Source organism: Bos javanicus, chromosome 3, assembly GCF_032452875.1.
Source record: "Bos javanicus breed banteng chromosome 3, ARS-OSU_banteng_1.0, whole genome shotgun sequence".
Classification (NCBI taxonomy): domain Eukaryota; kingdom Metazoa; phylum Chordata; class Mammalia; order Artiodactyla; family Bovidae; genus Bos; species Bos javanicus.
In genome coordinates this window covers 58593282-58610587 of record NC_083870.1, presented here as the reverse complement: position 1 = coordinate 58610587, position 17306 = coordinate 58593282, and the positions used below count along the sequence as shown (strand labels likewise).

Genomic DNA, 17306 nt, shown 5'->3' with positions numbered 1-17306 from the left:
ATAAATGAAAAATAAAGACTTGATCAGTCTTAACCTATTGATACTTCAGGTCAAGGTTACATATCAAAAAGCCTGTTCTCTGAACAAGTGCTTTTTCTGAAGAAACTTTACATTATACTTGGCAGTTGTTTTAATAATCTTTCTCTCTCATTTTAGAGAACTGAGAATTGAAGCACACAGGAATTGGCAAATACAGTCAGCAGGCCAAATTCTGTCCATTGTCTGTTTTTGTAAATAAGGTCTTATAGTCATACCCAGACAGTCATTTATGTACTGTTTATAGCTGTTTATGTGCTACCGTGGCAGCTTGACAATTGCAACTGTACTGTCTGGCCACTCGCAAAAAAGCTGTCCGAACCCTGCTTTAAAGTGGTATCAACTCCTAGCGCATAGCAAGCACACATATATTTAAATGAATTAGTGCAAGGAGATCCAACCAGTCCATTCTGAAGGAGATCAGCCCTGGGATTTCTTTGGAAGGAATGATGCTAAAGCTGAAACTCCAGTACTTTGGCCACCTCATGTGAAGAGTTGACTCATTGGAAAAGACTCTGATGCTGGGAGGGATTGGGGGCAAGAGGAGAAGGGAACGAGAGAGGATGAGATGGCTGGATGGCATCACTGACTCGATGGACGTGAGTCTCAGTGAACTCCGGGAGTTGGTGATGGACAGGGAGGCCTGGCGTGCTGCAATTCATGGGGTTGCAAAGAGTCGGACACGACTGAGCGACTGATCTGATCTGATCTGATACTACTTATTGGGTCTTCCCTCGTGGCTCAGTTGGTAACGAATCTGCCTGCAATGCAGGAGACCTGGGTTCGATTCCTGGGTTGGGAACATCCCTGGAGAAGGAAATGGCAACCCATTCCAGTATTCTTGCCTGGAGAATCCCATGGACAGAGGAGTCTGGCAGGCTACAGTTCCTGGGGTCACAAGAGTCGGACATGACTTAGCAACTAAACCACCACCACACTACTTATTAAAAGAGTTAAGACTGAATTCCTACTATGGGAAAGTCACTGACTCAGCACTTTTAGGAATATAAAAATGAAGATGCATATGGCAGCCACTGTTTTCAAAAGGGAGTTTATCACCATATGGGATGTTTCATTGAGATAAATGTTAAGACAAGAATGCAGGAATCTATAAAAAGCTTTTGAGGCTCAAAGGATACAGAAATAGGGTGCTTAGTAATAAGGGATTAATATAGAAAGGCCATTCTTTTTGAAAGTAATGACTGAGAAAATGATGACACTTCTACTTGAAACTCAATGTGCCTTAACCCTCTCCAGACCTTATCTCCATCTCTCGGAAGACAGATCCACACCAGGCACCCCAGTCAACTTTGCTACATGTCTGTTTTCTTCATTACAACAAAACTGTACCCTACTCAGTCCTATATAAACTCCAATTTTGTAATTTATAGGCCAAGGAGAGTAAATGTGCTTAATTAATGGCTTTTGAGTAAATCTGAAAAGAATTCATCCCACAACAGCTTAAACTACATTGTTATCAAAATCAGGATCTGATATAAACATCAAAGCAGCAACAAAGTAAACATAAAACAATAGAAAATGCATCTGAATTTCTTTATGGAAAATAAATGAGTCTTTATGGAAAGTAAATAGTAAAATATAGGTCTAAAATATAATAGATTTGAAAAATTACAACTGAATGAACTACATCAAAGCTGGGAGTATTCTAACTTATTTTGTTAATAAGTTAGCAGCAATATAATGGCTGCCTCTGATGGTGCCTGGTACTACTGTCATAGCCTTTTCTGCTTCAAAACACTCATTTACTCTCTGAAAACAGAAACATGGTGAGAAATGATGTGCAAGAGAGTATCTTACATGAATTCTCCTCCACTGGGAATGTGAGCTCCAGAGTCAAGAATGGTTTTCCTTGCTGCTGCTGCTAAGTTGCTTCAGTCGTGTCCGACTCTGTACAACCCCATAGACGGCAGCCCATCAGGCTCCTCCATCCATGGGATTTTCCAGGCAAAAGTACTGGAGTGGGGTGCCATTGCCTTCCCCTTCCTTGCTGCTCTCAGTCTAATGTCTATAACACCTGGACCGCAATGGGTATTCACTAAGTGTCTGCTGGATGAATGAATGGATTTACTTAAGTAGACATATTTTTATAGTGAGTGAGTGAGTGAAAGTCGCTCAGTCGTGTCCGACTCTTTGCCACCCTATGGACTATACAGCCCATGAAATTCTCCAGGCCAGAATACTGGAATGGGTAGCCTTTTCCTTCTCCAGGGGATGTTCCCAACCCAGGGATCGAACTCAGGTTAGGTGGATTCTTTACCAACTGAGCTACAAGGGAAGCCTACTTACTTTCATAAGAAGATACAAATTCAATCCTGTGTATTCTGGAAAGAAAATGCCTAAAGAGTAACAAATTCCTTAGGGTGAGATACACATTCTATGATCACCTAAATCTAAACATAGAAGTTGAATAAAGTAAAGCTAAAGCATGGGAAAATTTAAGATTGCTCTAGCTGATCAGTTATATAATGGGACAATTGTCATAAACCCTCTAAGAATGAAAAACACAACCAGTGGAAATCACCAATACCAAGTATTTGGTCAAAAGACTACTCTGAAGTTACTGGAGTGCTATAAATCGTATGATATATGTAAAATCAGAAAGCCACAAGGAAAATATGTTTCAGTCTTCTAAGTACTTTTCAGGAAATAATAAAATCCTCCTTATTTTAAATTAGAAGCCTGCATTTTATAACCTATAATAATCTTACTTAGATGTTCTCTGAATGTACTTTCCTTTAATGGTGTAACTGTAATTAAGTATACAATGAAGTGTAAACGCTCATCTTAGCCTATCTATGAATGTATAATGTGATGAACACAGGTTTAAAAATATTTAATAAAAAAATATACTTCTAAATGTATCTCCATAGTATCAAATTTCATTATTCATGATTCAGTTCAGTTCAGTCGCTCAGTCGTGTCTGACTCTTTGCGACCCCATGAATCGCAGCACGCCAGGCCTCCCTGTCCATCACCAACTCCCGGAGTTCACTGAGACTCACGTCCATCGAGTCAGTGATGCCATCCAGCCATCTCATCCTCTGTCGTCCCCTTCTCCTCCTGCCCCCAGTCCCTCCCAGCATCAGAGTCTTTTCCAATGAGTCAACTCTTTGCATGGAAACTAATAAAACTAGGGAGTTTTGTAGAAATTAGGATAACTATACTTAAGGCTGACTTAACAGTCAGAGATATAAGGATGTACCTTAGCCCAACATAGGTCCACCTTCAGGATAAAAGGTATCTCACTTAAGAGTTTCTAACATTATTATTGCCTTAAAGTAAAAAACATCACTAGTCAAAGTTACGCAGCATGGCAATTTTTAAAAACAAAATTCTTAGACCTTGGTTGTAAGCTACTGCTTCCTCTTCTTTGATAGCATTTTCATATATTATTCAGTTTAAGTAAACAACTCAAATGGGGATATCTGGAGGACATGTTTTCCTACATAGATAAGGGAAAGTCAGAATACTTTTCATGTTACTCAGTTTGGCTTGGGTTTAGTATTCTAGATATTCCTTAAAGTCAATACTACTCATCTTTTACTTTATTACTGTACCATTGTCTCCCCTCTGGGGATTAAAAAGGTTAATCCAAGGCCCAACAGAAGTCCTTTTTAAGTTTCTAAAGAAGGAAAGCCATAACATAAGAGAAACTAAAGGCTCTTACAGGGAAATGGAGCCCAGAGAAGTTGAATTAGGTCATCTGATCTTCACTGCAGTAAGTCCTTTGACCTTTTTTGGTGAAGGTTTATCCTCTTTGGTCCTTTGTTAAAATACAATCTACCAATCTCACTTATATCCTCCTGTCTTGCTATGTTCGGATTTCTTTCTAATGCAACTTCCTGAAAAGGTTTTACCAACTGCTCCCCTCTGGGTTGTGTCATGCTCCAGGCATTTCTGTCACTCTCTAAGAAAACTCTGTCCTCTAGGACAAGCTGAGATCACCATTCCCATTCTCTCTTCACAGATTAACAGTATGTATTTCCAAGTCAAAAATGAACACTTATCTGGGCCTAAGCAGTCTATCCTACATTATAAACTTTAAACTATGCAGTATCTTACATTTACCTTACCTTTTATAATAGGTAAGGAATTCAAGGAATTTTGGTTTCCTTGAATTTTGGAAGATGTTTGTAAGAATCCATTTATCTGTTGTAATAGTAGTAATAACAGCAATAGTAGCAATAGTAATAATAAAAGCATGCACTTACCATGTGCTAAATATTTATCTCAATCTCTCATGACAACCTGATTATTATTACCCCCAGTTTAGAGATGAGGAAACTAAGGCAGTTAGGCTATGTAATTTACTCAAGTTAATGTAATTAGAAGCAGACTGAGCCGGGATTCAAACCCAGCTTTGTTTTCACAGCTTGGATGCTTAAATCTCTAAGCGATACAAGCAGACGGGACCAATCATATTTAGTCTGAAGTGAATCTAGTAGTTTTGTTAATGAAACAAAAGGGGCAAAGCATCACAGATCTTAAAAGATCAGTGTTCTGCAATTTAGTGTAATGCACACGTAACTGGCACTTATTAAGGACACACTGCAGGGACTCTCAAAGATCTGTCAATGTTGTCTACTTCATCAACCCATTAAAGAAGGGACAGAGAACCCACTGATATTAAAACTCTCAAATCACAATGTTTGTTAGAGCCTGGCTTTCTTCACATTCTGTGTAGAGTTCTTTCCACTGTGATATATTCAATGGTCAGTTTATCACACAAATTTTTTTATTCCTAAAGCAAAACCTGGAACATTGGAACTCTATTGTATAGAATAGGCTTCCTCGGTGCCTCAGTAGTAAAGAATCTGCTTCAATGCGGGAGATGCAAGAGACTTTGATTTGATCTCTAGGTCGGGAAAATCCCTTAGAGTAGGAAATTGCAACCTACTCCAGTATTCTTGCCTAGGAAATTCCATAAACAGAGGAGCCTGATGGGCTACAGTTCATGGAGTTGTAAAACAGCTGGACATGACTGAGGATGCATGCACACACACCTGTACAGAATATTTCTTGAAATAAGTTACAATGGAATTTAAAAACCTTTCAGTTGCACATGATGTTATTTTAAAATATTCTAACCAGGGTGATTTTTCTTCTTTTTTTTTGTTTATTTTTAAAAAAATTTTATTTATTTTTTTAACTTTACAATATTGTATTGGTTTTGCCATATATCAACATGAATCCGCCACAGGTATACACGTGTTCCCCATCCTGAACCCTCCTCCCTCCCCATACCATCCCTCTGGGTCGTCCCAGTGCACCAGCCCCAAGCATCCAGTATCATGCATTGAACCTGGACTGGCCACTCATTTCATATATGACATTATACATGTTTCAATGCCATTCTCCCAAATAATCCCACCCTCTCCCTCTCCCACAGAGTCCAAATGACTGTTATATACATCAGTGTCTCTTTTGCTGTCTTGTATACAGGGTTTTTGTTACCATCTTTCTAAATTCCATATATATGCGTTAGTATACTGTATTGGTGTTTTTCTTTCTGGCTTACTTCACTCTGTATAATAGGCTCCAGTTTCACTCACCTCATTAGACCGATTCAAATGCATTCTTTTTAATGGCTGAGTAATACTCCATTGTATATATGTACCACAGCTTTCTTATCCATTCATCTGCTGATGGGCATCTAGGTTGCTTCCATGTCCCTAACCAGGGTGATTTTTCAATTGCATTTATCCTATATTATGATGTGTGATTATCTAAAAATTTTAATTTGAAGTTCATTTTTAAAAGCCTAGGCTTTGCTGACAGCCAGATAATTAGTAAAATAACTAGCCACTTCCACTAAGCAAGCTACTTAGTTGTATTACAGAATTAGAAAACATTTAAAGAAATGGAAAGAGAAGCAACTTTACCTTACTAAATTTTGCTGCATATTTTCTACCTTCATTAAAATTTGGACCCCAGTCTGACAGCAAATGTAGGCTTTCAACCTGAAATAAAAAAGTCGTATTAAAGGAAGTAAAACTGCTTTTTGGTGTATTTTAAAACTGTGTCTATGGAAAACTAAGCATCTATGAGTAGCTAATTATAATACTTAAAATTTACCTATCCAAGCACAGAAAAAGTGTTAAAGATATTTTCTAACCAACAATCTAAGTGTAAAAAAAATTATCTATCTTCTTTCTGTACACATTAATCTTGCTAATTTATTTAATTTTTTAAAATAGTATCCAATTTGATCACAGGTATTTTGCCTTATTGTTAAATATATGACCAGTAATAACAATTAGATTGTTCGTAGCAAGAGGAAAGGCTTCCCTGGTGGCTCAGTGGTAAAGAACCTGCCTGCTAAGCAGGAGATGCAGGTTTGATCCCTGGGTTGGGAAGATCCCCTGGAGAAGGAAATGGCAACCCACTTCAGTATTCTTGCGTGGGAAATCCCACAAACACAGGAGTCTGGGGGGCTACAGCCCATGGGATTGCAGAGAGTCAGACATGAGCTGGATGACTAAACAACGACTACAGTAAAAGGAAAAGAAACATGGTAGTGGTCCCAAAGACACTGTGTGGTATGCAACATAGATCGGGTTTGTGTCAACATTTTTTATGAAAAGCAGAAGATAAGATTTAACTAAAACTGAATCAGATGCTTTAGAATTCACCCAATTTAAAATTTAAAACAAACCAAGCATGACTGTCTTAAGCAGGTATCACCTGGTGAAAAGAAACTCCTGCTCAGAAACACATTCACATGCTAACAGTTTTCTTCTTTCAGTGCTACTATGTGTAAGACTCTGTACCAGGAACCTTATATACGTAATTTTTTAAAAGCTTCATAACAACTCTATCTAGTAAACATCATCATTCTCATTTTACTGATGGAAAAAATTAAGGCCCAGAAGTTAGGTAAGTAAGTTGACTCCTGATCACATAGCTAATAAGAGACAAAATTAGCTATTCTAAAGCAGATATTCATAACTGAATCTTTCCACTATGCTATGTTAACCATTTTTGTCCATGTATTTCTGGACAGGAGGCAGAACTACATTACTTAGTTTTATGAAGACTTGGCTGAAACAGGATTTCCTGTCTTTAACTACTTGGAAACTCTAATTTTCAGAGTTTTGAGTTCAAACTTGAAAGGCAGTTTAGTTTAAGGGCTAAGAGTACAGACTCTGAATCCAGACTGCCTGAATTTGAATCCTACTTCCCTAATTATTAGCTTTATGAGGTCACTTAACCACTTTAAGGCTTAGTTTCTCCACCTGTAAAATGGATATAATGGCAATAATCTACTTTAAAGGGTTATTGTGAGGATTAAATGAATTAATACAAAGTGTTAAGTACTGTTATTTTTACTATAACCAAAATTCTCACCCAAAACATCACCTCTGACTGACAAAGCCCTGAGTACACCCCAAGGAAATGGGACAGAAAGTAAACTATGAAAATATCACATTCTAATAAAAACATGGCTTTATTTAAATATGCACATAATACACACCTCATTATGTAGAATAATTTCAGAAAGTGACAAGATTTTTGAAACATACCTTTGACGAATTACAGGATCAGACTTTTCAGGATCAATGTAAGGTCTTAGGATTTCATTAATAGTTTTATCATCTGGTACTCTTCCCAACAAAAACAAAAACAAAATTTATTATTTATAATTTTCTACTAAAGGTGTTAATTTAGAATTATTAAATATTGTGGCTTTAGAGAAAAAACTGAACATAGACCTTTTATTCTAGTCTTGGCAAAATATAATATCCTTTTAAGCAAAAATTACTTAGGAAAAAAGCTCATACATATTCATATACACTACTGTGCTACATATCCCTACCTGTAAAATGTAAGTCCTTTCCCTGTTGTTAGTCAGTCATGCAACCTTAAATAATAAAGTTCTTCCCTAAAATTGATATGGCAATTACAAAGAGAGGACATTTATGCATAGTATGAATATATGCTAAAGACATTATTTAAAAGGCAACTTTAAAATTTTCTTAACCCAAGGAATTAAATAGTATACCACCATTCAAATTTTTAAATGGTATCTGAAAATGTTCATAATATGAAAAAAGTAGGATAAACAACTGTTATGTGAATTAATTCCAATTATGAGTATACATATTCATGTCCAAAATAATGTATTTTCTGAGGACACATTGTGATGTTAATAGCAGTAATTTTATCATAGTAGAATTTGGGATTAGTTTTCATTTCCTGTATAACCACCTGCCTGAAGAGGTTTCCTCTTGATTCAGCCCTCTTGATTCTCCCTATGCTGCTCTCCTTCACATCTGTCCCCATCTTGAAGTAAACACTATTATGATTTCTGTGCTAATCACTTTCCTCAGAGTTCTACCATTACTATGCTATGCTATGCTAAGTCATTTCAGTTGTGTTCAACTCTGTGCGACCCCATAGATGGCAGCCCACCAGGCTCCCCCGTCCCTGGGATTCTCCAGGCAAGAACACTGGAGTGGGTCGCCATTTCCTTCTCCAATGCATGAAAGTGAAAAGTCAAAGTGAAGTCGCTCAGTCGTGTCTGACTCTTAGCGACCCCATGGACTGCAGCCTAACAGGCTCCTCCATCCATGGGATTTTCCAAGCAAGAGTACTGGAGTGGGGTGCCATTGAGGTATTCCTAAAAAGTATACTTTTATTTTTTTCCATATTTACATACAAAAATCATACTTTATATTCTTCCTTAACTTGGTTTTCTCACTAGACATTACTTCTGAGGTTTGTCCATGTTGATGTGTGTAATTGTAGTTGATTCATTTTCAGTGGTGTGTAGCATTTCATTGTATGACTATACCATACTTAGTTATCCATTCTACTACTGACATCTAACAGTTTATTTTAAATACGGAGGTGTAATGAAAACAAGTAAATTGTGAATAGAAAGTGGTGATACTATACCTTTTTTCTACGTACACAGCTTGACTCTGAGGAAACTGAAGCTTCACATGCCAACAAAACTGTTGTTTTCTAAGAGAGAAAACAATCATGTGGGGGATAAAGGCAGAAAACAGAAATCTGAACACACAACTAACTTCCTAAATTTTTGTTTTCAGATAATTATTCTAAAAGTATTCTTGGAGTTTAAAATTTTTTTATACTAAAAGCTATTTTCTCTTTTCTAGAATGTTAGAGGTTATGTTTTTTAAACAATATACTTGCAAGAGGCTTTAAGAGGAAAAAATATTAAGCAGAACAGAAATTCCAAGGATTTCGCATTCTTGAATTAAAAGGCAGTTTCTCATAGTTCAGGGGCTTCTGAGATTAGTGAGCTACTACTTGAAGTTTACAAATAAATTTCCTCATGACTAAAAATAAAAAGCTGATGTCTCTGCCTGACTAGTTTGGAAATTAGGTGAATGAAGTATTGTCCAGTTGAGACCAGCTGGCTGCAGATACACTTCTGAGCCATGAGTACGTGCATTCAGTAGCAAAACAGGAGACAACAAATTGGTTGCTAAGCAGAAAGCACTCTGAGTTAGTCTGTTCGCTGTTAGTCTAAACTTTGGCTTGACACAGAATCAACTGTAACAATTCACTAAATGTGTGATTTTAGAAAAATGGCCATATGCTCTATCTGATACATCAAAATTTGGAGACCATTCCTTTTTAAAAACATTTAATGCTCAAAATATTCAATCCATTACAGAAATTTAAATGTCTTCACTACATGATCATTTTATACATGTTTTTCTTTCTTGGCAAATAAATTTCTAACAACCCACCGGCAAGTTTATTGCTAGCTGTATGTACAAGCCATAGTCAATATCTCCTATAAATATATCCCTTAGCAGCATGGTCCCAAAATCTAAAATAATTTTTTTTAATACAATCTGGTAGAATATCTCCCACCAAACATTTATATGATTTGGTCAATTTTTTGTGTGAAGACTAACAAAAAATTAAGTAAAAATCCTTCTATTAATGTAAGTTATCACAGATTTGCTTATGGATGCTTTCTTCAGTAACAAGATAGTTTTGGGCACTAGTTAGAGAAACACATATTGATACTTGATAGTGCCACTTATACAAGAAGCAATCATGTTAAATTTTTTTTTTTTTGGATAGATTTAAGTTGTAAAGCATCCCTTACTGATTTAAAGGTTGGATATCTAAAATCTCAGAGGAGAAAACTTAAAAAAAAAAAAAAAACAGAAAAACCTGAACACAAACACAACAGTTACTGATTTTAAATAAAGAATTCTTCTAAAATGAAACATCTTGCAGTATTTGCTATCTGTGAAATAGGTAAGTATAGTATCAGTATCAAGAGACCAAGAGACACCACATTTCTTAGTATGAAGTAAAGTAATTTTTTAATCTTAATGTACAATATGGTTTCCTTCTAAATATATTTAAGTTACAGAGGGAAGAGGAAAGATTACCAGTTTGTCATGTTTTGGAATTGTAAATCATAATCACCGCAACTGTTGCTTGAGTAATTTCAAGAACCATTTGCCTTTCTTAACATTCAGTGGACCCCAGATACCCTCTGAAAGTACTTAACATTCCAAAAACAAAGACAGAAAAGTCCTTGGAAATGATTTTATTAGTTTTAGTTAACTAGTTGTGGCTATATGGGAATCATTCATTACTCTTTTATTATATATTGCTAAATTATGCCTATTATCTATTTATATTTGGCCCGAGTTAAAACATGAACAAATCTGAAAAGTGTATTTAGCTTAAAAACAAAAAAAGAATAAAAACATTCAACATAGACATAGTCAACCAACTTGCATGTTGCCATATTTATATGCTTGAGATACTTTCTTCTAAGACATGTAAGATTATAAATGTAGTTGATGAATCTTTTCACTGGTCCTTGATCCAATTCCCTTCTCCTTGAGAGAGGTAATTACTATCCTGAGGTTGGGTATCTATTTTTGTCATTTATGGTTTTACATTTTTAATACATATATAAACATATCTATGCAATATTTTGTGTGATAGCAACACCTATTTCAATGTTATCATACTCTAAATACCTCATGTCATGCTCTTTATGTTATGCTTTGGAGACTTATGATGATACATGTAAATTAGTTCATTAATTTTAACCATTACATAGTATTCCATTGCACGAAGAATGCCAAAATCTATTTATCGACTCTCCAGACATTTATGACTGCTTCCCATTTTTTACCACTTGTTCTTGTTCTTACATCACAGTAAAGAAAAACAGAAGAATGGCCTCAGGGATGGGGCTATCATGTACCTTTTCTGGTACATAGAACTTAGTTAACTTCACTGAAAAACTGCCTCTATGTTTTCACTTTATGATAGTATAAGAGGCATCTGTGAACAGTAATGTGGAGTCTAAAAGTTAAGAGAGAGTGGACAAAAAGGTTGAAGAGTACAGTATAAAAAATTCCTGAAATGAATGAGTTAATTAATTCCCTCTGAAGTGGTTCTTTAGTGTTCCTGAAATTGATGTGGTCCTGACTAAGGCAATGAAATCTCTAAGTCTGAAAGAATTAACTCTTTCATTTTTCATACGTATATAGAACGATATGGGCTTCCCTGGTGGCTCAGACAGTAAAGAACCCGCCTGCAATGCAAGAGACCGGGTTTGATCTCTGGTTCAGGAAGATCCCTTGGAGAAGGGAATGGCTACCCACTCAAGTATTCTTGCCTGGAGAATTCCATGGACAGAGGAGGCTGGTGGGCTACACTCCATGGGGTCGCAAAGAGTCAGACACAACGGAGTAACTGAATAGCAGCATGTCACTATATGAAAGTCAAAGTAGTCACTCAGTCGTGCCCAACTCTTTGTGACCCCATGGACTACAGGCCACCAGGTTCCTCTGTCCATGGGGTTTTTCCAGACAAGAATACTGGAGGGGACTGCCATTTCCTTCTCCAGCGGATCTTCCTGACCTAGGGATCAAACCCGCATCTCCTGCATTGCAGGCAGATTCTTTACTGCTGAGCTACCAGGGAAGCCCATATAGAGATAAAAGTCCTACTTCAAAGAATACATACATCAAAATCCCAACAACATTATTTTTGGGGGGGACTGAGTCCCCCTCTCTTTTGTTTGTAAGTTTTCTGAAAGAATACTTTGTTAAAAAAAAAAAAGATTAAAATTAATAATGCTTCAGTGAGCATCTCTAGGCATACATACAATTGTTTCTGAGTTTTGGGTTATTTTCTATATATAGATTCCAAGATATAGAATCATTAGGATAAAGCTGGGTTTCTCAACCTCAGCAGTGCTGACAGTTTGGACCAGATACTTCTATTATGGTTCACGGTGTGGGGATACATCACCTTGCGCACTGCAAGATGTTTAGCAAGATATTTAGCACCAGGCCTCTCACCATGAGATGCCACTAGCAACATCCACTCCCTCAGCTGTGACAACTAAAAATGTTCCCCAATACTGCAAATGTCCTCTGCGAGGCAAAATCATGATTTTTGACAACCACTGGGATAGAGGTTTAAATATTTATTATTGTTCTTAACGCATTAGGACTTCTGTTCCCTCAATTCAACAAAATGCCTTCAATTAGAAAGATGTCATTGTGTCCTTGCCATATTTATCAACGTTCTCAAGGATGGAATTACTATACCCAGAATATTCTCAGCAACTTAGGCACCCTAAAGCACGATGTTTGTAGTTCGATAATAGACCAGTGAAGTAATGGTGGCAACAATTAAATCTAATGTTCCCTTCTGGACAAACTGACAAGGTAATAAAAACACTGGCTCCTTCTCTGAGTGCCATGAAACTGAAGTAATCATTCATGCACAGCAAAGCTTTTTCTCCTCCTCTCCCAAATACACACACACACACACACCATACATTCTCAATGTGGGAAGCATCACTCCCAAGAGGCTGAAAACTGGTTCTTAGGAGGGTAGAAAAAATTAGTATAATTGTTTGTTTGTGGCCCTTTGGAGGGTTCCAGTACATAAACAGATACATACGTGGTATCAAAATATCAGGGTGGGCGGGCGGGCAGGCAGCAATTTGAGGGAAAATGTTTAAAAAGGTTCCTTGGGAGGTGATAATGAGAAAAGACTGAGAAACACCTATGTGAACAAGTATTAAATGACAAAAATAAGTATTATTTTACACTTAATTTTACTGAGTTAACATAGGACATTTACTCAACAACTCTTGCTTACTAGAAACTGTTGAGGTTCATTCTCTCCCACAGTTCCAAGACAATAATATGTGGATGAAACACAAATTTGGGGCTGGGGAAGTAATGTATTTATATACTCAACTACTCTTCTGACTTCATGACTTTGTATTTAGAAGTATGAAGGATACGCCCCAAATTTTTAACAATGGTTATTTCTTAACATTATGAAAGGACTTAATTCTTTCTCTGTGTGTCTGTATTAAATAAACTGTCGACATAATGACTGGCTATTTTTTATTATCAGAAAAATCAAAGATGCTTTCATGGGGAAGTCACAGAAAAGACAAGAATAATTTTAACATTCTTTTTAAACTTAAAAATATTTTATTCACTGACATATATACACTGCTGCTGCTGCTAAGTCGCTTCAGTCGTGTCCGACTCTGTGTGACCCCATAGATGGCAGCCCACCAGGTTTCCCCGTTCCTGGGATTCTCCAGGCAAGAACACTGGAGTGGGTTGCCATTTCCTTCTCCAATGCATTAAAGTGAAAAGTGAAAGTGAAGTTGCTCAGTCATGTCGACTCTAGCGACCCCATGGACTGCAGCCTACCAGCTCCTCCATCCATGGGATTTTCCAGGCAAAAGTACTGGAGTGGAGTGCCATTGCCTTCTCCGATATATACACTACCATATGTAAAACAGATTGCTAGTGGGAAGCTACTATATAACACAGGGAGCCCAGCCTGTGCTCTGTGACGACCTAGATGGGTGAGATGGCGGGGGTGGGAGGGAGGCTCCAGAGGAAGAGGATATATATATATATGACTGATTTACGCTGCTGTATGGCACAAACCATTACAACACTGTAAAGCAATTATCCTATTAAAAACAAATAAATAAAAGTGATGAATATTCAGGGGAAAATTCTCAAGTTTTTCCAAATAAAAAATATTTTATTATTAGAAGTCCTATTTTAAAGTGTTTATCTCAGAAATTATTACTCAACCAGAACTAGGGTTCCTTATTTAATCTTCTGACAGCTTCAAAGCTTTGTGCCTCAAGAAATATGCTGCAACTAAGAGTAACATTGGAGAAGGCGATGGCACTCCACTCCAGTACTTTTGCCTGGAAAATCCCATGGATGGAGGAGCCTGGTAGGCTGCAGTCCACGGGGTCGCAAAGAGTCAGACACAACTGAGCGACTTCACTTTCACTTTCCACTTTCATGCATTGGAGAAGGAAATGGCAACCCACTCCAGTGTTCTTGTCTGGAGAATCCCAGGGACAGGGGAGCCTGGTGGGCTGCCGTCTATGGGGTCGCACAGAGTCAGACACAACTGAAGCAACTTAGCGGCAGCAGCAGCAGCAAGAGTAACATATGGAGACTGAATTCTAAGAACTAAGATTTCTAATACAAAGTTTAAATGCACATGAACACTTTTGTTTCTTAAAAAAATTGCCAATTCTCATTCCATTACATCACTGATTAACCAACATTTACTCAAAGACCACTTACGAGGGCTCTCTGAGCATTAGGGATACAAAGAGACACAGGGGATGAGCCCAAAGCAGCCTCTTTTTAAAAGGGCAGTGAATGAACCACCAACGCACGTTTTTCCTTCCAAATCACTGTAAGAAGAGTATAGAGTTTCACATAAAAGAACTCTGTTCTTTATTGACATTGTACACAGAAAAGATATCCAATATACTGTAATGCCCAGAGGTAGGAGAGGGGAGAGGTGAAGTGGACTCTGTTTGAATCCTACTCTTAACAAAATTTATTACTTCATGTGATCTTGAGCAAGAGACACATCTCCTCTATGCCTCAGCGTTCTCACAGTAAAACAGGGAGAACAATATTTATATCATAGGATTAAGTGAGTATATATAGGTCAAGAGCTCAGAACACCACAACCAAAAATGTTAGTTACTGTTATTACTACTGTTATAATTTTACATTCAATTTAATGTCCTGTGAGTTATGAAGCTTAGAACAGAAACATTGCAGGGTCTTCAACTTAGAATATTGTGCCACGAGTTTATAACCAAACTCTACTTTCATGGAATTCAGTGTTTATGAAACTGGACATGTGGACTAATACCAGACTGCTAAGGGCTCTGAATGTTCTGTCAAACAATATGGATTTTATTCTGATGAACGCACTACCAACACAGGTTTTTAAAGAAGAGCAAAATGAAAGCTTAGAAGGAAATCTGTCATCCTGCTATTTAACTCTCCTAATAACTGTTTCTACAGTATATTCAGGCCATTAACTCTTCAACTCTTGTTCGAAGTTATTAAGGGAAGTATTTCCTACAAGCTTGTGGAGAAGCTTGCTGATACAGTGCAGTTTAAATATGCCTGAAATTTTTACTTATGATTCATAAATACAGGTGACGTCATGAGGTAAGTGAAAGCTAAACTTTCTACAAGTCTGATCTTCAGACTACCATGTGTATGTGCGTGCTCAGTCACTTGAGTCGTGTCTGACTCTTCATGGCCCTACGGACTGTAGCCCGCCAGACTTCTCTGTCCATGGGATTCTCAGGCAAGAATACTGGAGTGGGTTGCCATGCCCTCCTCCAGGGGATCTTCCTGATCCAGGTGTCGAACCCATACCATTCATTAACTCAGAAAAGTCTACAGGTTATGCAAACTACCAGTGAAGCCTTATACCAGAAAGCACTCGCTAGTCGCAACAGCAGTAAACAACAGTCATCCTTTGGTATCCTGGGGGAGTTGGTTCAGTCTTCCCCTGCACCCTGCTGCACAGATACCAAAACTGAAGATGCTCAGATCCTTTATATAAAATGTCTATCAGCATATAACCTACACACATCCTCCCAAATACTTTAAAATCATCCCTAGATTGTTTATAATATCTAACACAATATAAATGCTATGTAAACAGTTGCTGGTATACAGCATATTCAAGTTTTGCTTTTTTGGAACCTGCCAAGATTTTCCCCAAATATTTTTAATCTGTGATTGACTAAATCTGTAGATGCAGAACTGGCAGATTTCAGAAGGCTGACTAGTTTATTAAGTGCCTCCTGAATGCCAGGCATTGTTCTAAGTGTTTTATATGTATCAATTAATTTAATTCTTATAATTCTATGGGATAAAGGCTACTATTTCATTTATAGGAGAGAACACTACGGTAAAGACAAGTCAGGCACTCTTCCAACATTATTATTCTGCTGGAAAGTGGCAGAGCTGGGGTTTGAACCCAGGCAGCACTTTAACTCTTAAGAGTTTATGCTGCAATCTAGCATACTATAATGAACTTTCCAGAAATCAAAGTTCAATAACAAACCATGTATTTTTCTGTACTAATAACTCAAATGGATCTCAATTTTATTTTAAACACTTGCCTCCATATTTTAAAATGACTTTTAAGAGTTATCCTGGACATTCTGTCTCCTTGGCAATCCCTTACCTCCATTCTCCTTCCTAATCCAAATCAGATTTTGGTGAATAATAGATCCCATCCCCATCTCTAGGACTACACACTTACTGTTTGGCTTAAGAAAGTCACACCTTATATTCTCCTGGACACAAGGTCTCAGGATTGGGCAGATGACCTAGGTGATCCAATCACAGTGAATTTCAGGTTTCCTGTTCAGTTACATTGGGAAACACGCACTCCTAAATATTTTACCTAAACCATTAGAAGGATTTGGCGGACATCACAGAAAATACAATGAAGAATCATCTATAAACTGGGTCTTTCATGATACAATGAGTCACTGTACCCGAAGTCCTGAAGTCCATCCTACCTGTGGACATTCAGTTATGAAAGCCTATATAATAATACACCACATTTATAGCTCAAACTGGTTTGAACTGAATATTTTATTTCATGCAAATAAAGCATCTTGTTTCATACAAGGGATTACATTTTTCTTTCTAGGTTCCTTCTTGCATTTCTAAGCCATAGTGAAGATAGATTAATCAATATATTGTCAACTGCTATAAAATCTGGAAACAGAAAATAACACCCAATGGACTATTAGGAAAAACAAATTTTATTCCACTGTGGGTTATAAAATCTTATTTTAACTTAAAGCAGAAAGAAAATCTACAAAAATGTGAAACCCTTCAATAATAAATAAACGCACATAATCCTTCACTCACAGGCATTTTATCTTTTGA

The 17306-nt window shown here is 37.2% G+C and overlaps 1 protein-coding gene across 1 annotated transcript in view; it reads right to left on the bottom strand.

The window, feature by feature from the left end:
* ZNHIT6 (zinc finger HIT-type containing 6) overlaps positions 1–17306 on the bottom strand; it is a 61871-nt gene that overhangs the window by 16058 nt on the left and 28507 nt on the right. Inside the window, exons 6-8 of the mRNA XM_061411394.1 lie at positions 8956–9024; positions 7581–7661; positions 5940–6017 (exon numbers count right to left, since the gene is read on the bottom strand). Of these exons, the coding sequence (XP_061267378.1) occupies positions 5940–6017; positions 7581–7661; positions 8956–9024 (228 nt within the window). The remainder of the gene's footprint in view (positions 1–5939; positions 6018–7580; positions 7662–8955; positions 9025–17306) is intronic.